Source organism: Temnothorax americanus, unplaced genomic scaffold (assembly GCF_048541705.1).
Source record: "Temnothorax americanus isolate GAGA-0224 unplaced genomic scaffold, ASM4854170v1 Scaffold2, whole genome shotgun sequence".
NCBI classification, from domain to species: Eukaryota; Metazoa; Arthropoda; class Insecta; order Hymenoptera; family Formicidae; genus Temnothorax; species Temnothorax americanus.
Window position 1 is genome coordinate 9,194,273 of NW_027509338.1, and position 23,446 is coordinate 9,217,718.

Consider the following 23,446-nt stretch of genomic DNA (forward strand, 5'->3'; position numbering starts at 1 on the left):
AAGCGGACACGTATACCCCGTGCCAAAGAAAGGGGAAAAAGAGACAGGCCCGATCATTATGCCAGCGGTCGCAGGTTTAACAGCGAGAGCGCCCCAAGCGCCCATCTTATTCCGTCTTGTTCCATTCGTCGCGCATGCTACTTTTAGATCGTTCTCACGAGATGATACTTAACCTTCACGTAATTACGCTCGGCACCGATGAAACACGTCAAATTATTGTTACATCCCGCGAAGAGCCAATGGAACGGACGCGAATCAACTTTGGCTACGCCAATGGCCCTTTCTCTGTCTCTCTTTCGAGTTCTTCCGTTCGTGAAGCTACATGGACTTTAACAGGAGCCCAATTGCATCGTTGGATTCGCGAGCGATACGTCTGGCACGCTCGAACCAATCCGATTGAAGCTAATTTGAAATTTTAAAGCCGTTCGGGGCATCCTCGAGGGTCGTTGAAAACAAAACAGGAAGGAGCGAGCAACATCGCGAATGGTATGGAGGAAACGAAAGCGAGGACGAGCGTCGCCGAGGATTCGAGGAAGAAGGAGAAGGAAGGAGGAAGAAGAAGAGAACATACGAAGGATAAGAAGAGGAGAGTGGACGGGAATGAGTGCAGGTCTCGCGATACAGAAAGACAAGAGAGATAGGAAGGGAGAGAGGACTATGAATCTGAGAGGTAGAGTGAATTATCGTGATATTTAAATTAACAAATGACATTCTGCATTACCATAGCCTGTTCGCGGATTTAGTATAGTAGCGACCTTGAATTCTTTGGTCGTTGCCGAGAAACAAAGACATCTAACGCTCCATTGATCTATATCGACCGATGAATCTAGTGACTCGATCTTTTCAGATTTCAAAAATAATATGGAATAATACAGATACACGGGAAAAATTTTCGTCTTTTATTGAATGGTATCAATAAAATAATCATTGACTAATTTCTGTTTCTCTATCTTTTTCTCTACCGTTCATTATGTACAGTTTAACGCTTGACTTCATATATGTACGATAATCGTCAAGAAATAAATGATGAGCATAGAAAAAGTAGAAGAGAAAAAAAGAAAGAGGAATTTACCGCTTGGAGAAAGTTGCGATGAAACGCGAATAGGATGAAGAATCGCGAGAACAGAAAGAAAATAATAGCCAGCGCGCAAAGAAAGGGATACAAAAAAAGATCTACGTCCCAGGACTATGAACGCGAGAAAGAACGAACGAGGAGAACACGGGAGCCAAGCGAACGGAAGACTCGACGAGACCGAGACAACGGAATATAAGGACACAGAAGGAAGGGAGTCTCTCAGCGAGCGAACAGTGGTGGCTACGTTGCACGGTGTATACCGAAGCCTGGAGATCTGGCGACTTAGATAGCAGGGTGATCTGTGAGGCCCGGTGTGTGGTACCCCTTTCGCGAAGCGTTCTGCACGCTTTTGCGAAGAGGGCTGCGCGATCGGGCGAAGCAGAGCGCGGCCAAGGGGGACGCGACGAGAGGAAGAAGAGCGGCGGGAAGGAGGTGACGAGGAGAGAGGGCAGCGTGTTCCTCGTGGACCCTCCAAGGAGGCCTCTCGAGGAGAACTCAGGATTGAGACGTCGTGGCCTCTTTGTACCGCGCCGTGATGCTTTCGGAGCATCGTATTTACGAGTAACGCCATGTAACCGTGCGCCTGCGAGCGTATTTTCCTTTCTCTTCTCCGTGCCTCTCGTTTCCACACCGTGATAACTCTCTTCGTCGATTCCTCTTCCCGATTCCGCGCGAGAAGAGAGATAGAGAGAGAAAGAGCCAGGGCTCGCCCCTGCACGCCCGGAACGCATTTGAATTCGAAGAAAAGGTATGGTCGGCACGACGACCAACACTGGCTTAGTTTATTCTAGAGAGGAAATCGGGAGATTGATTCTCTGTGCAAGGAGGATATATCGGAGGTAGTCGATAAATGCCGAAGACGCACCGAGCCGCCGTAGAAAAAGGCCTCTTCCATAACAATAAGCTAATAGCAGCATTTACCTCTATTTTTATTTAGTCGTCGAAATTTTGCTTAAAATATATATATCAGAAATTCTAGAATTCTTTGGAGAGAATCAGAACTCTATATCCATTATATCTCTTTAAATTTATCGGTAGCAAAATTCTAAAAATAGACTGATTTTAGATAGATTCAGAAAGATAGGCTTTATAATTGCTTGACGTCTATTGGCGCTTTGCAAATATGGAAAATGATAGAAACGTCATTTAATCTTTTGTCACGATAAAAATCTTCATGTAGCCTTCGCGGATGTTCCGAGAAGGAGCACTGGGATTGAGACATCGTGGTCGGTTGTAACGGCCATGATGCTCTCAGAGAATCGTATTTACGATCAGCTCTACGTACACTCACGAACCTTCTGCCTTCTCTTTCCTCTTTCCGATACGCGACTTGGCTCGATCCCGACTACGTCGCATTTGAATTCGAAGAAAAAGTACAATCAGTGACGAGAGTGCTGTGACTCGTTCTATCGTAACGAAGAAGTAGAAACGTAGACTTGACAGATAAGTGTTTTTAGTTTCCATCACGTTTAAAAAATAAAAGTATTCTTTTACATCTTTTGTAAGATTTATACTTTTTGACCTAGGAAGCATAAATGATGATATAACGCATATGATTTGTTTTATTTAGAAGGAATTAATTCGGTTACGAATTTTTCAAAAAATTTTGTTAATTTGAAGCAATCTATATGTATATATCGATCCGTCTCTCTTCTTGATTAGGAGAAATTACGATTTATACATTTATAAGTAACGAAAAATATTAATATTTTAAATGAAAAATCTAAAACCACGTAAAAGCTAACGGTATTTGAATGAGGATGACGAATTCTCGATCGTAAATTGCTCGTCGACGAAATTGCAAGAAACCGGAGACGTCGTGATGTTGTCATCGGTGTTGACAATTGAGGGCGCACATAAAGACGATTTAGTACTGCAGATTAACGCACGTTCGCGGGATTCTATGATTAGAAACAGGCCACGCCCCACGTCGGCTGTCGTATTCTGAATTTGTTGTATGATTTCCGAGTTTTCTCGCTCGTATTTACGAATCGGAGACGCACGTATATTTTTAGTTATCTATAATAGAAATTCAAAGCCAGTACTTTGCATATGTCTGTAATCTCGCTCGTGATTATAACTATGACCTTATTAAAACAGACTTTCTCTCGATCTAATTTGAAATATTAATCTTGAACTCGTATCTCTTCATGCGGGAGATTTTTATCTCTGTTCCTTCTGTCTCATTTAATTGCTAATTGAACCGATCGCGTGACTATCGTCACAATAATAGGCATAAACTTCATTCCTCGTCGGTACGGGCGTACTGGGAGTGTTGAAAAGGCCTTTTATCATCAGCGACTATAAGCTGGCATCGTGAACTCGTCTAATCTGTTGGCTCCAAGGGATTAATTACTCCTACGTAAGTCATACGGTCGCGGATGATCGGCTCGAGGGTGGCCCGTGCACGAACAAATTGCGCTCTCATCTTCGATATCTCAGCCAGATCGGTCGGGCGGCCGCCTTTGACGCAGATGACTGGCTCTAATCCGCTAAGTTAGACAAACAAATGACAATGGAGATTGATTATCTAGCCATCGACAGAGATTGAGACGAGGGAAAACTCTTGAAAAAGAATGGGAGAGATAATATACAGAGAGATTTGCCCGTTTCGCTCGTATTGTCGATATAACGCGTATGTTATCGTAACGGACTCGGCAGGTGGACGCGATGACATCGAATAACCATACTAATTGGTATTAATCTAGAGGCTAATTATTCTTTGTGTGACAGGAGAGAGTGCTTTAGGCGCTCATATAAAATTTTAACGATCCATAACGAAATTCTGCTTTGATATATTTGGAAACATATTGATATATTAAAGATCGAGTATACTGGAAATATAAAATTGTACGTACAGAATTGAAGATCATATTAAATATCGCCTTAAACGGAAAAGTTAGTTTTACAATCGTGACTGTTATAATTGTTACGATTCGATCCACCTATAATAATAACGTTAAATATATAAAGCGATCCATAAAAGTTTCGACCGTAACGGTCACTGCTTCGAGAACCATACGCACATTAAATTTGATGCTTCTCAGAGATTCCGGCATGAATTCTTCCTAAAGGAGTAAACTCTCACAGAGATATATATCTCGAAGATGCTATAAACCATCATAGAGAACGTCGCGTTGCTGTTATAGGCTCACGATCCTCTCACGAATGATACCTGTATTTCTCCCGCCGGCATAGATAGCAAAGGAAATTATTTTAACGATGACAAACGACTCCGCGTCGGTTACTAATCCGCTGAAATCTCTGAGGAAAGTTTAATTTTTCCGCCACACCCCCCAGTGCGAGATAGAAAACACAAATTACTCCGGCTCGAAATATACGTCGTTGGCTCGTCGGGAGTGGAAGGTAGGTCAGATCCGAGTTAAAAAGCGATTTTTCTTCCAAAGGGTGGCTGATCTATTGTAAGCTGGGTTCCTCCCTTCTCACCTCTTACCTGTTCGATGATTCCGCGTATAGGAGCAAACTGATCCGTCGCGTCGCGAGCGGTCATCTGGAAAATTTCTCAACCGACTCCCACGTGGAGAAATGTTCTGTATATGATTTTATTAAGCCCTCGTCGACGTCCCGTCCCGATCTAGAATTTCTCAGGATTCTCAGGCTTTGGTGCGCTGTTTCGGCCATCTTGACAAGACACAAAGCGATCTCGGACAAGCAGAGCGAAGTTATGTCATCGTGGCGGCGAGTCTCGTCGAAGGGACTCACCTGCGTCTTGTATTCATCGGTAACCTCTTAATCGACCGTAAAAAAGCTACTCAAAGCGCTCAAAGGAGAGTCACTTGAGTGTCATAAAGGCGCTTATGTTCGCACCACTGTGACGTTTAGCTCCAATTTTCTTTGGCTAGAATAGGTAACTCCAATAGCGAATGTGATCCCGGCAAAACTCAGATCAATATGACACCTGCTCGCACTCAAATCGAAAGCGTCGAAAATAAATGGCACGCAAATTTGTCGAGAAATAAAGAGTTTGAAGTAATAATATACGCGCTAATCTATGAAATAAATAAGTACTGCTGAGAGAGAATACATTTTTTAATCTTATTTTTTATATGATGTTCTTAAAAATAAAAGAATTAACTCTAGGCAATTAAGATGTTAAATAAGTACGAAAAGGTATTGCATATTCTTCTAAAATATTCATTTAATAATCTCTTTAACGTTGCACGTTTTTGAATAATTACCAAAATTTACATATTTAGATATTAAAATACATTAACTGAATTTTGTATTTATTGAATCTTATCAACTATAAGGAGAGAGAGAAACCTAGGGAAGGGAATACTAAAAAATTGATAATAAAATATATAGAATGAAAAATGAAGGGCTTTTTCTGCAATAATATTGAAAGGCAACTTTCTAATAACAAGAAGAAAGGCTTGCGGAATGAAATATGGAAATGAAGAAAGAGAGGACGAGATCGTTGAGTGAATTAAAGAGTCCAAGTTGTGGAGGAGTAGGCCGTGATTTTGCGTCGCTTTCTCGCGGTGAGCAATCAATAACTGCGGCCTCTATGACAGGCGACGCATACGATCGCGCAGGTGTTGGTACCGGTAACAGGGCACCGCACGAAGAGCCGACAAAGACCCCGGCAATGGGCGAGTTGCATTCGGCATTTGTTTCTGGGGATACTTAGATCGTAATCTCTCCGATGCTCCGTCTTCGGTGGTTGTTATATGCGCTGTCTTTACCACCCCTCCGCCGATCTTAAATTCAACGTGTCTCCCTACGCCCTACACCGATGCGCCTGTTGTTCTTCGCCGTTTCTGAGAAACGAAATGTGGCGAGTCGGCTACGTCGAATCATTTGATAGTGATATAATTAATCGTAACTATATTACAATTAGAATGTTTGATAAAATCAAAATGTAATATTTTACTAACAATAAGTTGATATATAAAAAGATATTATTGGGTTAACTGATTAAATTATTTAAACATAAGGCACAAGATTGAAAGTTTTTATTAAGATATACTAATAAAAAGCAGGATAAAAATCTTGAATTTTATTTACATGCGGAAAGTAATGCATATGGAATTTTTATTTTTATTGATTTATATCACTATTCGAATCGTTCGAGCACTTTAAACTTTCTCACGAATATATCTCGGTTTGCTTTGCTCTGATCTTTCACGCGAATATATAGATAACTCGCAGTCTTACTAGATTTGCGCACACATTCGAAGAAGAATTAATTAGGCGATCGCGCACAGCGGCGGGATCGAAATCGCCGATCCCGTGGCTTCCGATTAACAGCAGTGGTAGTCTCGGGTAATTAGTAGGTACCTACCGAACAGCGTCTGCAAGGTGAACGAGCATTACCATGCTTAATGAGTCTCGGAGAGGGAGTAAGAGAAGAGCCTCGGTTATGGTACACACCCTGGACGTGTTGTTCTATCTCTACTCGATCAAGCGACAAGTCGAAAGGCTATTCGTGGTGATAAGAGTGTTTTACATGTGGAATAGAAATGAGTTTGACATAGCTTTTCTAAGTAAATTCTAAATTTTCTAATAATAATAATAGAAAAATAAAAGATTTCCAATAGACAACAAACGGAGCTTAGAATCGATCCGAGTTATCGATACCGCGTCGCGCGTCACACTGTTTTGCGGCACCGTGCCGGAGATATGCGTTGATAATTGACGTAGCAGATCGGTCAGCGGGGTCTTGGAGAGCCCAAAGACTCCTCTCGGCGACTAAATAGCCGTGCGATGTTCGAGCACGGGCCGAAAAGACATTCGTATCAATTATGGGAGGTAAAGTTTCAGTGCCCCGCTAAGGAGTCCACGGTGGAGACAGACCAGCGCCTTTCGAAGGAACTGGCCCGCTATATTTTACCCAGCGGGGTACCATCCTCCCCCTCCCAACCACTAAAGAGTATTCTAACCTGCGGTCTTGTGCTAGACCGTCCTACGTTCCCTTTGTCCTTCTCCATCTTTGTCCCCGTCTCTCTCCGCCGTCTCGTCGGCATTCCCTCGGCTCTCCTCCCCCTCTCCGTCTTCTCTTCCGTACAAATTAAATTAATTTTCGAGCAGCGAACATTATTCTCTTATGAATTCTACCGCAGCTCTGTGACCCACGGAATGGAGATGTTTTCACGTCCCACTACTCGCAGTCTGGGCCCCAGAAGTAAGATTCGGTCTAAAAGCCATTAGTAAACCGTAGTTTTGCTGTCCATCTCGCTCTTTTCTTTTGAGCTTTCTTCGCGTCTTTTATCCGTAGATCGCTCCTTTTTTTTATACGACACTTATCATGAAGATAGCGACATTTTAATTCACATAATGCACCTAATTGAAGTGAGAAATAATTTCTAAAGAGATATTTCTAGAGAGAGAAAAGTTTTCAGATAAAAAATGAAAAATAGACACATAAACATTTTATATTTAATACATTACCTAAATATATATATACAATATAGTAACATTTAAATATGATTAATTTACGATTAAAACATGTTAGAACAGAAAAATCTTTTGATATGTGTATATCATTAATCAGAGATATATCTATTTATGTCCTTCATTGTCTCTTCTATTTTTAAATAACTCCAAGATATGATTACTTAAATATCTATCATATTATTCAGGCTTTACAAAAAGACAGAATAGACAGAATATTATATATATACGTATTGAGATACGTAGAACAAAGTTTTCCAATGAAACTCTGAAGAAAAGAGTCTTTCATTAACGAATGAAATTAACGATTCGAAAACTATGCTTGTATGAGGGTTCCGACGAGATGATAAGGCGGTCCAGCAAGCTGCCAGCTTAGAGACGATAAGCAATTTGTAACGTTCGAGCTGGTGAAAAAAAGGAAGTGTAGAAAATGCAGCGACAAGCAGAATGGAACGGGCGAAGAGAGACGGGAGGAGAAGATCAGGGATGAAGAAGGAAAAAATGAGACTCGCAGTTAACAGAGCCGACCAACAGATACGGTCTCGGGTCTGGCTAGTGATAAAACATAAACGTTATTCCCGCTTGTGTAATTTACGTCTAAACTATTTAGATAAGCCACTATCGCGTTTACAGCCGAGACATAAACGCAGCCTCCCCTTACTCTTTCCTCTCTTTCGTTTTTCTCAACCGATATCCGTATTTACGTAATCTCGTCCCAAGCTTTTCGATCTGTTCGAACTGCATCGCAGGTCATATCTTCTTCTGAAAACAACAAATGGTATGTCTGACGAAAGAGCAAGTCAAATCTTACGCCTCGATGAATCTTAATTACACATTCTGTCTTCGAATAATTATTGCAACATTAATTTGATATTTGGCTTTTTATTTATCATTAAACTTATTATAAACATTGAAATTTATAATAAAACTGCTCCAGATAAATTCAAATATATGTATATCAATAATCAAAGTATAGATACGAATTCTTTTATGTACTTTTTAAATTATTTTATATGTATAAAATAATATACAATGTTAACTTCCTTTGCGTCACGTTTTTAAACATAAAGTTTGGAAAACGCTCATCGAGCACACGTGAAGTGACCGATCAAAAACAGCCGCTCGTTCCGAAAGCTTAAACGACGATAGCGCTCGAGGCTATATTATTAAAGATGAGCTCGTAACAATATCGAACCGACAGACAAATTGGACCACCCTGGGCAATACCCCCTAGTGCACCTCAGCACACGCTGTCCAAAGTAAAAAAAAAGCTTACGGATGCTACCAGCTGAGATATCGAGATAATGACGATGCCGAGAGGGGCGCTCGTCTTCCTCGTCAGGAATTTGGCTACAAGATATGTTCGATGATCTGTCTTTTCGTAGAGGCAGCGTTCCCTTTAAGATTTCATCGAACTCTGTCTCTTGATCAATGTTATGAAAGCCATATCGCGACGGATATATCAATGTTGCCTTATATTAATAATTAAGACGTAATTTTTGGCTAATTGAAGTATATTTCGTCAAGACAGTAATGCAATTTCTGCAAAGACAAATAGCGGAACTACATCAAGAAATGCGAAATAAATATTGATAAAAATTAGTAACTGGTTTTTTGGAAATTTTGCGAAATAGCTATTAGTATTTATAAATTTTTAAAATACTAGTTTATATACGCAATAAAAAATTTGTTAATAAAAAATTTAATTTTATTTGATTTATTTGTAGTGTTATAAATATAAAAGCGAGATAAAGTTATCTTAAAGCACAGTAACTAATCGGTCTCGTAATTCTCTTCCTTGATCTTTAATACAAATCTGATGGAAACTGACTGCATTATTGATCAGCGAAATGCCAGACCGAGGAGAAATATGTTCCCGCTCGTAGCTAATCTAAAACAACGAACGCGCGATATGGGTACAAAATCGGATCCCGTCGGAAGGGTACGTCCCATAAATAAGGAACTCGGATTTCGAGAAATTCAATAAGCGGACATTATCGAAAAGAGAAACGACCGACCTATGCTCCGGCTGACAGAAAGCAGTCTCCATCAGAAAAGTCGATATCTCAATTGGCCGCGCTATCGGACGTTAATGAATTTTCAACGGCGACCGCCTAATATTACAAAATTAGTACGGCGCTCGTTTCGTCTATTCGGCCCTGATGTAGCAAGAAGAAGTCGGAACCGTATTTTCGAGGATCATAAATCATGAAAAATAGGCACGAGAAAGATCGTCGGTAAGAAAAGAAAAAACGATCGAACGGCGCGACAGGAAGAGGAAAGGTGGATATCAGATTAAAATTCTCGCTCTTTCTCATACTGCCTCCTTCCCTCGCGCTCTGCACGTTGGCGGATGAATGTGGCCCTAAAGAATAATTAAAGCCGCGGCTGAGAAATTTGCGGCGCTGAGAGCTCGCCATTATGCACGTGGAGGGAGCTCGGCAAATCTTAATTAAAGTTTACGGCGTGTAATTTGGTTTGTTCTTCGCTTGACGTTAGATTGGATTTAATCGTATGACTTTTATCTTTTCCCAGAGCAATTGAGTGTAATTTTAGGTAGTTCTAAATCGAGCACGGGTTCTTGATTTTACGGTGGTACATATCGCTTTTAATTTTAGAGTACACAATGATAAATACTCATTAAGCAAAAATTATTAATATTAATAGTAATTAGAGAATATCTATATGAATAATCTTGAAATTAGAAAAGCACAGCTATTTACTTAATCATAGAAAAAATTAATTATTTTTAAAACAGCCTAAAACGTGTGACTATTATTTTATAGATTTATGAAAATTTTATAGATATTTGCAAAATAGTTTGTAATATTGAATTACAGAATGTTACGCGATAAAACATGGTAATATATGCCATCTGCCTACAGAGATAAGTACTGTTCTTTCGGTAAACGACTTATCTTCTCCTTTAGAAACACAAAATTTACACGGGTGCTTGTAAAATATTTTTAGAATATATTTATAAATTATATGTATACCACAAAAAAAGAATATATATAAAGAAAAAAACATATTTTTAATTTAATTTATATATATTACCGATCTCTGTGTGTGTGTGTTGAACATATCTAACGTTGGTAACATGGAAAGTATAGAAGGTATATCAACTGCAGAAAATTTACTATATCTTGGTATAAAATTACAAACATATTATATTTATAATTTAATAATTATTTATTAATTTAATAAAGAAATGTCTCGTCAAGAAATTTTAATAATTTCTAAATCCATATTTTTGGAACATTGATCTACATAAGATATTTGTGCGTGTACAAAAGGAGTTTAATACTTTTTCTCTTAATTTTAATTATTTATTGATACTGACTTCAACATTTTACATTTGAATTCGCATTTGCAATCTTTTAATAACAATATGAAGCTATCAGTTTTCAAAAGAGATCTATCTATACCTAGAATCAATAACAAGTTATCAACACTTTTACTATCGATACTTTACCGATGGCTCGAATACTTTTCTTATTACATCGCTAATTTTCATGCCATTTTATATATGTTATATTTGTTTATCTACTAAAAAAATATATAAAAATAGGTTAAAATTTATCATATACATACGTACATTATTTTATGTTAAATATAATTTAACTTAGAAACGGGAAGGAAATATGTTATAAAAAAGATTATTTATTTTTTGTGATTTGATAACATAGTGGAAATTATTCTTGTTAGATAATTTTTATATAAAAAATACATATGTTAATATTGTTAATAAAGTTGAAATCACTATTTTTTTAAAGATTTCCGATTTTAAAATGCTCTCTTAATTTTGATGTGTAATTTATTAAAAAGAATTGTGTATTGCATGCTGCGATAAATCTTACACATCGTGGTTTATTTATTTATGCATTATTAAACTTATTATAAAATAATAAAAAATTTTAAACCGTTTCAGATAAATTCAAATTCACAATAATAATGAAGAAGTTAAAAATTTATTGGTCTAAAAAAAACTTGTAAATAAGTTTGTTGACATGATAATCTTGGAGATAAGAAAAGGACAGGTTATCCTTTACAAGAGAGCCATCGTTTTCCCACGATGTTCTCTCTTAATCATATAGAGCACTTTAAAATTCGATAGAAGGATTAACATATCCTAATTACAATTTTGCGGACAAAGGATTAAACAATAAGCAAGTGCGTAATAATAAACGAACAAATAATCTCAGAATATTGATTTTTTTGTATTTTTTTTAAACGATTAAAAATTATTGCAATAAATTTGTATGAAAATAATAGTTAAAAAATAATGTGACACATTACGTGTCAACGGTTTGCAATCTGAAGAATATGCCTTCAGTTTTAAATGTCGAAGAGTTATCCCACAATCCTTATTTTTGAATTAAGCTCCGGGTTTCCCAGGAACATGATTTTGAAGAATGACACTTTGATTACCGAGAATTGAAAGCTAATTGTCCCGTTAGCGTGACATCTGACACGGAACAGAGGAGGAGCGTGTCATAATTTCGACAGGGTGATTTTGCTGTCAGTATCGGGACTCTCTCGGGTAACGGAGTTAAAGCACAAACAAAACAATGCATTTTTCCCCGGGTAACAGGAGGAGGAGAAATCCTCCTCGGCCCTTTTCGACTGCGCGACTTCGACGAGTCGAAACTAACATAATCCAGACGCGCTTCTAGAGGCGCCCGGAACCCTTGACGCACCCGTGGCTGGAATTCGAAAAATCGCCCCCTCGAAACTCGAACTTGATGCAGCGCATTTAGACATATACATACATATCTTGCTGTCATAATTTATATATACATATATGTATATAATTCTATATATTTATAATACTTGACCCCGTATTTTAAATGCAATTGTTTCTAAAATCGAAAGATTGATCAAATCTGTATATATATCGTTAGAAATCGCTTTAAAAATAAAATATTGTTATATTAAATTTGTTTAGCTATTTTTCGTTTTTATATATTTCGTTAAATGGTACAGAATATAGAAAATTAAACTGAATGTTTAAGTGATTATATTCTATATTTTTAAAAAGACATCACAATTTTAGAATTTTACTACATTATTTTTTATTTTATTTTGCATCGCTGATTTTTAATATTTTTATCTAAACGAATTGTAGTCGTATCGATATTTTTGAAGTATTTCACATAGCGATTCTTTAAAATAGCCACCATAGTGAAAATTATGTGACGTAAGTCAAAAATGAAAAGAATAATCAAGTGTCACGCGAAGAACGTCAATATAAAGAATATCATAAAACGGTTATTCCCATAAAGTTTTCTTGTTAACTGACGCGATCTTATTAATGCGCCTTGTTAGTCACGCGTGTAATTATATATACACGCACAAGAGCGCGGCGCGTGCGTGGACATACGTTGAGCTTCATGCGTGGTAGGCGCCAAAAGATAGCAAGGCAGGCGCCTTCTTAACTGTGGGAAAGAAGCGCCGGCGTCTGGAAAGTCCTGCGGAGGCGCCGCGCCGTGTGAGCGTCCTCACGAATCTATTAACTAACTTTCGCTTGTTTTTCGTTCGGCTACAGATAACGATAACGTTGTTCCTTGGTGAAACGAACAACGAGTGTTCTCGGGAATATATCTTTCGTAATGCAAATTTCGGGCGCAACCCGGTGTATCAAATACGATTATTTATACATATGACATTTTGTGAGGTAAAATTTAATTACCACGGAATTCTGGGTCTTAATTGCGATAGCTTGATCAAGAGAATGCTACGAGATATTTACATTATTTAAAAATTTACGTTATTCTATGATGCATTGGAATTGACAACCGAATAATCAGGTATCCAAAATAAGCAGAATCGTTGCACTTTGATTGCTCGCACGCTAAACTGAGGTCGTGAAAAGAGATCTCGGCATAATGCGGTGTCCAGTTGCAAGACGGACCCGTCCGTGTTGCCGCATAAATGGGTCCTTTGTGCTGTCGTTCTCGCATCTAAATAGCCGCATGCGGCCTCGGATGCCCTATCCGTGTATAGTTTATAGAAAAATCTCGCACGCGGTGGCGTGTATTGGCCAAGCACGTGGGGGGTCTCATGCCGCCCATGATGAGCCGTCTGCATTTTCGGAATCTGCTCTTTTTCTTACCACTATTGATGACTGCTACACATTACTAGACAATGCCAGATGAACGTTACTGTAATAGACCGGAAGAAAATCTTACAGGTGGAACCTGAAAAAAGCTAACGTAGGTTTTCGGCCCATTACGCAAAGGAAAGTGCCTCAGTCGGTGTCAACAATATAATTATCGTAAGCATTTTCGGAATCTGTTCTTTTTCTTACCACTATCGATGACTGCTACACATTAGTAGACAATGCCAAATGAACGTTACTGCAATGGGCCGGAAGATAATCTTACAGGTGGAACCTGAGAAAAGCTAATATGATTTCCGGCTCATTTACGCAAAAGAAAGTGCCTCAGTTACTTAGTGTCAACAATATAATTATCGTATAAAGTTTTCCTTCTTTGTAGGTTTTTAATTTAAACAACAACATAATTGGGACATCGCTTCATCAGATATTTGAATAATATTGATTAATGAGATTAATTTCTTTGATTTTGAAATTTATATTATTGTAAATTGTTAATATGTTTTATGTGCGTATTTAAGAAAGATCCGTGAATTAAATGTTAACCTGTGCATTCAACTTCTAAATGCTAAAGATACAAGCATTATATTGAACGAATAACAAATATACTTTTATTAATATTGTCACCTGTAAAAGAAAACACTTTAAGACACAAAAACAGCGAAAATCTGAAAAACGCACTGTTGAACGTTGTCTGCATATTCGAGCTTGCAGACTTGTAAGACTGCAGATGAGGATGCTCTCTATTGAAGAGGTCAGACTATGCATTTCCGCGCTCAAGCGCATCGAGACTTTTGTCGTTTTCCCGAGTGAGTGGGCCAGACAATTGCATGTATCTGGATGTCTAGACGGTGGGTCGTTTCACGTTTTCTGTTTCAAACAGAAATCACATTAATTTGAGTCTTTTCCGTTGCTTAGTGTCGACAATTGCCGACGGAGAGCATTCACATCAGAGAATAAATTTCTCTACTTTTTTAAAACATTTACCTTGTTTTTAGTTATTTACTGTTATTTGGGATATTATTTGATAAATATTTCTTATTTGATCATTAATTATAAAGTCTTCTTTTACCTCAAAATTAGAAGAAATGCTATATAGAGCAAATGCTATATTAATTGAGATCTGCGGCTATATCTATATTTTTTTAAATTTTACCAAAAGCAGCAAATTTAGAAAAATTACAGAAAGAGATATTGTTTTTATGAGTTATTTATTTTATAAAATTTATTTGACTTTTCCGTTTGTGCAATGAAATATGACACATATTACATTTATTCTATTGAATTCTATTTTAATTTTCGTTATATGATTTGCAATGAGCTTATGGCTATCCGAGCAGGGCATGCACGATGGTCGAGAAAAAATACAATTAATTACACTGCGCGCTGCTTCCAGGAAAAACGATGATGATTAATCGAGGGAGAACGAGAGGGAATGTATTGCGCAAATGATCGTTTAATCGTTGCTTTTAGAAACACGACTCGCAGCATGTTTCGATTGGTCGGATTCGTCTCGTATAGGCGGGTCTTTCGTACTCTCCTCCGCCTTGCGTTACCAACGACTATGGCTGTCGCGACGCAAAAAGATATTTTGCTGTCTTCTCAATTATTCAGACACTTCCGAGGTCAATAATTATTATACGTTGCAGTCGTTGCCCTCATTTCGATTGTGGTTTTTATACGATTTCTGTCAAGAAGAATTGAAAGCCCAACGTTTTTTAATCAGCCAATTAAAGTTGATTCAACTGCTTGAATAATAAATCAATTTTGATTTAAAATGTTTCGTGATTTAAAAAAAAAATAAACTTATATAAAATTTAAATCTGTATTTATATTCTGCATCACACAATTGTGAAAAATTATAAAAAGCTGCTCAAAAATTTATTTATTTAAAATTTTAGTAATATTCTCTCTCCTAAATCACTGTTGAATTAAAAATCTGTGGTATCTAAAACATTTATAATAATTCTTATTATTCGTTTTATAAGATTTATTCTAATGTACATATGTATATTTAAAAGTCACTTGAAGAATTAATATCTTCTAATGTTAATCCAGAAATATTATTACAACATTTACGTAATTTAAAATAATGATATATTTTCCAATGAATTATTCCGTAAAAATTTCAACACATATAGTTACCGTTAAAATTGTACGTAACTGTAGTAGTGAAAATCTTTAGTCGTACACCAACGCATCCTCACACTCACATCAGTGTATTATATAGCCATGACGTTCCTGTGCGACGGGACCAACACTTGACTCCCTTGCAAGACCAAGTCACATTATACGTCTGCCCTCCGACCCGACCACTCAACCGTGACCATCCCCCGAAACAGGGATAGTGCATCGATAAACGACTATTCGTTGCTCTCGCTAATTTTACAGATACTGTATGTACCGTTGGACGCAGTGACGTGTTTGTCTTGTCGTGTGCTGATATCAAATTTTGATAGTTGATTAGAACACGAACAAATTTTTAAGACTTCCACGTACAAATTTGGAAGTCTCTTCGCGGCTTCGTAATTAAATTGACAGTTCGCAACGTGAGCGCACTATCAAGATTTCTGTGCGTGAATTTGACTCTTGATAAATATATAAATTTGCAATCAAGTTTGACAGTTAACGAAGCTATCAAGATTTCCACGAAGAGAGAGAAACTAATTTGAACATTTATTAAATTAAAATTTAAAGAAATAATCATCAGAATACGATTAAACAATTGAATCGCGATGGTGTAGCGAGTTTCCAAGCTCTGCAAAGTAAGACTTTAGTTGCTGACTTAAAAAGACGAGATTCGTTTAAGGAGAAATACAATGCGTCGAGAATTTTTTCTGACAAAGTGACATTCGACTCATCACGAGTGACTCGATTAAAAATCGAAAAATGCTTTAGAATGTTGTCCTCTTCGGTGTCGACTCCGTTCAGCGTTCGTGATATTCTCAGTGAAGATCAGCAACTTGGCGTCATGGATTGTTACGCGCATCATCAAAATCAAGCTCAACAACAACATGTGCATCAAGAGTATTATTCATACAACGTTGTCCCAGAAAACAATTGGGAAATGGACAAATTTAAGGATCAACCGATGCCTAGCTATCAACATTACTCGGATCTCAACCACGTTCACCAATTGAGTCAGGTGGTACCGCCGTATCAAGAGACTTCTATTACTGAAGATGGTAAGTATCCCTTTACTTTATAAAAGTTTGATTTAGAAATATGTCATTTTTTCATGATTTGTAATTATTCAATAATAATTATATAACATGAAATTATATATATTAAGATTTGTTTCTTATTCTTGTATTTTATGGTGATCTTTATTACACGAAAGTAATGAAAAATGATTTACAGATAAGATTTTCCATATCACGGTTTCTTTACAAATTGTTGCAGTAAATACTTGCATTTTTTAAATTTTTTTTATCATTACATAGTGCTAATTTATAAGAAACAAATATTGTGTTAAAGGATGAATTATGAAAAAATTCTGATGTTTTAGAATTCACATAAAAGAATTACTTCTCAAATGTTTTATACTTTCTTTATTTAGTTTTATTGATAAAAATTTAGTAATAAATTCTTTGATAAAATAATATCTATGTAAATTATTTTTAGGTAATATTGTTACGTCCAGCAAAACAGAACTGCGCAAAAGTCAATCTGGTAAAAGAACGAAGCGGAAGCCACGAGTGTTGTTCTCGCAAGTAGGTTTGATCTTTTTTACGTTTAATAAATAATTTAAAATTGTTTAATTTTATTTGGATAGGAATTTAGTAAAATGATTTTATAAAAATGATTTTATTTACAGGCTTAATTCCAATTTAAAATTATTTTTTGTAAAAAATCATAGACATTACGCTTAAAATAAAATATTAAAAATAAATTAGCGCAAAGCGCTAAATTATAAATAACCCCATAATCCACTTCGCAGACACAAGTTTATGAACTGGAGCAGCGATTCAAGCAGCAGAGATATCTGAGCGCACCTGAGAGAGAAATGTTGGCCCAGACCCTGAAGTTAACCAGCACTCAAGTAAAGATTTGGTTCCAGAATCGGCGATATAAGAACAAACGCGCCCGGATCGAGGACGCCGAGAAGCTGCAGGCACAGAACATGAAGAATCAACCGTTGAAAAAGATCGCCGTGCCGATCCTCATCAAGGATGGCAAACCCAATGTACAAGAGTCCTACAACGCACCTTACTGGCCGAATATCCGATCGGATTTAAGCGCTCCGATACAAACGGACTTTAGGACAAACGATATTCGTCTCAGTCCGGATTTCAGGTCTAACTCAAACGAAGTGAGGATTGACTCCAATATTAGCCCGGAATACAAATCGGAAATAAATTCAGAGATGCCGGGAAGATCAAGCCTCAACGACATGCCGGACAGGCAGCACGTTCCAGAATACAGGAACAATTTCGTGACGGAAGCTCCGCCGAATGTGCACGATTGCAATCGATTGATCAAGACGGAATTTAAGACATGCGCGAACGTCAACGAAACCGTGTCATATCCAGATCTGAAAACTGTTCAGCCCGACAACAAACAGCTTATGACTGATAGGCGGATGTCTATGGATGTCTCTAATGGCGAGTATGGGTTTTCAAATTACATTGCTCCCACCAATTACCAAATGCAGTATGTGAATTATATGGAGCAGGTACCTATGGATCAAAATCTGCAGCGATTGTGGTAGGTGCACTCGAAAGAGAATTATATATCTGATGTGAAAATTTTAAATAATTAAAATTGCATTACAGTTTATGTCTTCGGATCTACAGTGATTCTGTTGATAAAAACAATTTAGATTTAGCAACTAATTAAGTCATCACTTGAATTCTTTTAAATAGCCAATTAATTATGTGCTTCTGAAAAGAATTTTACATTTATCAATAAATATTCAAATTTTATTATCAATCTAATTATTAATGTCGATTATTGATTAATTTAGAATCGATACAATGATTGATAAAAAATAATTTAACACCCGAGAATGGAGTTCCCGAGATGGATTATATTTTTATCTTTTTATATTATGTATACGATATTTTTTACGCACGTGTGTAACATAAATGGGTGAGATATTCTCATCAATCCTTTATATCATTTATTTAAGAAGTTAGAAAACATTAGGTTAATAATTCGACGTTAAATTAAATTGCTGATTCTTGGCAAAGGATAACTAACGTTGAAAAAAGAAATAATACACCAAAGAAATTAATCAAAGATGTATTCTTTAATTATTATACATATACATAACCGAGTAACGCTAACGTTAGAAATACACTAAAAAATAAGCTTACGATATTGGCAGCTGTTTTTTAGTTAGCTAAGGTTTTCCCTTTGAAATAATAACGCGGCGTGCAAGGGAGCGGAAATTGCTTCAAGTGGCCTTTGCGGAAACATCGAGCACTTTTCCGCGTATGTTATGTGCCTCGGAAAGTTTTTTCCTCTGACTTTCAAGTGCAGACGCTAGTTGTGCAATAAATTTTGTTCAGATGGTATTTTGCTGAATAGGAACAGAATTGTGTATATTGTCAAGTTACGAGAAATGTTCAGTTTTCTATTAAACATGTAACACAAATATGTGAAAGTATTGTATTTTTTCTGTACTACACTTATAGAGAATTATTTTATGACTCTTAAATAAAGTTTTACATTTGACATGGGGCTAATTTTAGAATCATTAATTTCTTTTTTATAATTATTTATAAGTAAGAAGATACCCCAGAAGAGCACAAGGTTTAAAATCATATATTTAGTAACAGATTAAATTGTTATCTTGTTTTAAAAAATGTAATTTTTATATTAAGCAAAATAAATTTTGCAATCAAGTTTATCGATTGACATAAGTATACCATGAAGAAATAATGATTTTAAAGAATTCAACGTTTATTAAATTTCGGCATCGAATCATCAACTGCTACCTCGGCTTTGTTTGCAATCACATTATTTTCTACCGTTTTCTTTTATTTTCTACTGTTCTATTATCATTACTCAATAAAATTGTTATTATTATAGTTGTTATTATAAGAAATCAAACGCATGTTATTTACGTGACGTATTTGCTACTAATGCATTTACTTGAATGCCTCGTATATTTACGATCGATGTCGATTTCCGCCGAATTAAATTTGATCCAGATGCCTCTTGTGAGTTCGCGGTTCGATACGGAAATATGGCGAAATGGCATTTATAAATAGGTAAGTTCTGACAGCTTGAGCGAAGCCATGGGCGTCTTTTGGGTTATCGCGCGAACACGACGGGTCATCTGGCAGTCAAGTGCTGCCCACGTAGACGATTTACATCAGTGTAATCGCGTTCATGGTGCTACTGGTGCCATAAAGAGCCATGGGAACGAGCCGATAAGAATGTCACTGTTAATTTTATAAGACTCACGTGGCCGCATTGTATCTACCTAAACGAAATGCAACCTGCACCACAATCCCGTTCCAGACATCCACCTATTATATAGCCGCACTTGCGATAGGGGTTCCAATTTGGGGAGATAAATTAATCCGTACGATCCGTCTCATCGATATATGTTGTCTACACGAAAAAGATAAACAATTTATGTAGCATAAAAGAGATGAAGATTTCGATGAAACTTTCATCGGAAAACACGAAAGTAGAAGTTGGTTAATTTTCTTATTGAATCATTTAATTCTCGTGCCATGTATTCAGAATTAGATCGTTGTTAATTTTTGGAGGTTAAATAAACTAATCCTTTTGTGCATTAAATATGTTTCTCGCATTTCTCTCAAACTTATAACGTCGATGCATCAATGCATCACTCCACATGCACCGTATATCTATGTCCTGTGATCAGCACGGTTCCATTACGATATCATGTATTCAGATAATCAATCACGAAACGTTCAACATAGAAATTTGATCCTATTTGCTTGTAAGCCAAAGGGGGACCGCGACGAACGTTTGCGCGAAGTCCCAAGAGAGAAAGCACGCGACGCTGTGCAAATAGATGAGCATATGCATAAAAGAGCCAATGTCTATACGCAAATCAGATGACTTTAGTTATAAATGGGGGGTTTTTTTTACATACAGATCACATTAATCATCTCGACATTAAAAAATTAGAAAAGGGTTGCGAAACAGGAAAACCTACTTGTTGCATTTTGTATTAATATAATTAATAAAGTTGACCATAAGATACGAAACATTAACATAAATATCTAATTTTGTGTTAAAAATCAAATTGTGTTTACTTTATTCTGAATATTGCTGATTTATATTAATTGAAACAGATTAAAAATTAAAAAGAATGACATTATTATCTAGTAATCTGAAATATTACTTTTTTTGCAATTTTTAGGTATTTTCTAACTATACAACTATTAAAAAATTATTGTTAAAGTTACTAGAAATATAAAATTATTTTTTTGAAAATGCTTCCACACTCACAATCAGCCTTTATTTTAATAATTATTTATAAACGTATAGCGAAATTATTGAATTCAATGTGACGTCTTTTTCACTAAGGAATAATGTGTAATTTTTACGAAATTTATCTAAAGTTATAATTGTGAGCAATTTATTTAAAAAAGAAATATGCGTTTATTGTCGTAGAGAATTCTGCTTTACCGTGCGTGAAACTATAACCGTTTGTCGCTTGCACTAAGAACGCTGGAGAGATCAAGGGATGTGAAATCGCCTCTCTCAGAAACTCACAAGCCTAAATATCTGATTTACCAACCTATGAAACAGTCATTCTCAGTCGATACTTTTTACTATTGGCATGTCCTGCACTCTATATTTTGTTACAAAAGACATTTCCAAAATGTTAAAATATATATCTCTATAAACAAATGTTATAAAATATATATCTCTACATACACATTTAATAACATTAAAGTATATATACTAGGTACTAGGTATATATGTGTTTCTTTTTAATATATAAGTCTTATTTCTTTTCAAGGAACATTATACATATTGTACGTTTAAATCAATAAAATATTGGCGAGGGTTGTTCTCAATGATTGTTTATTATTGTTTTAAATTTTATTCATTATTTTAAATTTTTATAGTTTATATTTTCTTTATAAAATGTATTAACTGCTCTGCCATTTATATCCATGCAATTAAATTACACGTGACATTACGCACTTAATATATAACTTGTGAAATTGAACTAACACAAATAATGTTTCTTTTTGTTTTCAGAATACAAAGAAAGTCGCTGGTGAAGGTAGTGGCAGTAAGCTAGCTGTCCTCGTAGTTCGTAAGTACGAGAAACCTATGAAATATTTGAAAGAATTTCTTTGAGTCGTGTCAGCTGCATGAAACACCGCTGATTGGCCGCTCGTACGCCAATTTTCCTCGACGGCGCTTTGCCACGAAAAATCGCTAAATTGCTTCTTTGAAATGCCGGAAAAGCGGAGGAAACGGTTCCCTCCGTAGTTCGCTCGATAAGTTCTTCTTGGTAGACTTCAAGCGTCGTTATACTCGCTTGATGATCTGCGCGATGTACTCGAACTGATTTTCTCCCATCTCCGCAAATCTACAAAGTAGAGCAGGCATCGATGATCGAGAAAAAGAAAATATTTTCGCACATGTGAGATTAAATAAGAACGCATGCTAAACTAAAAAAGTTAATAAAATATAATTTTATTTTATTTTCGATTTAATAAGAAGATGATTTGCGGAGATGGGAGAAAATTAGTTCAATCAGCGGTGTTTCATGCAGCGATTTTCTTTGTATTCTGAAAACAAAAAAGAAACATTATTTATGTTAATTCAATCTCGATATCACAAGTTATATATTAAGTTGCTTTATTTTTCCGATCAGTTAAAACACTCGATCTTATGTACATATAAAAGAAAATGTAATTTATCTAGAAATATAAAGAAGTGATATGCGATATTTAATATTTAAAAATTCACGTTAGACTCGTAAATCATATTCGTCTCTAACGCGTTTCGAATGTTTTCTGCGAAATGGAGAGGTGTCCCCTTTAACGTCTTCAATAGTCCATGTGACACTCCGGCTCCTAGGTTTCCTTGGCAACCATCCCAATTGAAACGCGTGTCAGAAGTCGGAAGAATGGTATATAAGAGAGGTAGGAAAAAGTGACGACAGAGACGAAAGTAACGACTGAAATCTCAAACTTGGAACCGGCAATTGCGTTTACTTCGAGGGGGTGGCGAAATCAGATTTACATCGTACACTTGTTTTATTTAGTTAAGAGAGCCTGTTATATCTCTCTACAGCTTTTTTGTTTCAACGATTGCAAGTTAAAATGTATCTTTTAATAATCTGTCTTAAAAATATATCTAACGAGATCCGTAAAATATTACAAGTCATGTTTTATGTAGAAAAAGGTCTGGATTATACTTTTAAATTTGATCATTCGATTTACATCCATTGTAAGAGATACCGCAGGCGCTTGAAAAAGTCAGAATTTTTTACCTTGCACGCAAATGGTTCGTGCAAAATTGATAATGGCCGGTATGTAGCCTCGAACGGCTGAATTGTCCTCTTTGAGTATGATTTTTTTAAATGAGATTCAAATTGATCTCGCGTTGATAATTTTTTTGCAGTGTAAATCTGAATCTCGGTATACTTATCTACAAATTCATTGAAATGTAGAGAATATATTTAGTTAGAAATATTGAAAAGATATCTTTAGCTTTTCTTTGAAATTTTATCTTTTGAGTATTGAAACGAGTTCTTGAACTAAAGAAATTTAAAAATAATTTAAATCCTTGCAAATTCTTAACAAAGACCATGCAAGTGTTAGGAAATTTACTTTAAAAGAGAAATCGACGATATAATTATAAAAACATGATATATCCAATAGCTG

At 36.2% G+C, this 23,446-nt stretch overlaps 1 protein-coding gene and 1 long non-coding RNA gene across 2 annotated transcripts in view; both read left to right on the forward strand.

Moving 5' to 3' along the window:
* LOC143897140 (uncharacterized) overlaps positions 1 to 23,446 on the forward strand; it is a 164,407-nt gene that overhangs the window by 16,812 nt on the left and 124,149 nt on the right. Inside the window, exon 4 of the long non-coding RNA XR_013256858.1 lies at positions 21,807 to 21,864. This is a non-coding gene — a long non-coding RNA (uncharacterized LOC143897140). The remainder of the gene's footprint in view (positions 1 to 21,806; positions 21,865 to 23,446) is intronic.
* Positions 15,913 to 19,274, forward strand: LOC143896994 (uncharacterized). Its single transcript, XM_077405260.1, has 3 exons — positions 15,913 to 16,792; positions 17,232 to 17,320; positions 17,548 to 19,274. The coding sequence occupies exons 1-3, from the start codon at positions 16,507 to 16,509 to the stop codon at positions 18,316 to 18,318; spliced, it is 1,146 nt and encodes a 381-aa protein (XP_077261386.1). The 5' UTR covers positions 15,913 to 16,506; the 3' UTR covers positions 18,319 to 19,274.

What these genes read in the sequence shown, in the direction of transcription:
- LOC143896994 (XM_077405260.1), top strand. Translation starts at nt 16,507, where the DNA reads ATGTTGTCCTCTTCGGTGTCGACTCCGTTCAGCGTTCGTGATATTCTC. An exon ending in GACTTCTATTACTGAAGATG is followed by an intron (nt 16,793 to 17,231) that starts GTAAGTATCCCT and finishes AATTATTTTTAG; the next exon opens with GTAATATTGTTACGTCCAGC. An exon ending in CACGAGTGTTGTTCTCGCAA is followed by an intron (nt 17,321 to 17,547) that starts GTAGGTTTGATC and finishes TCCACTTCGCAG; the next exon opens with ACACAAGTTTATGAACTGGA.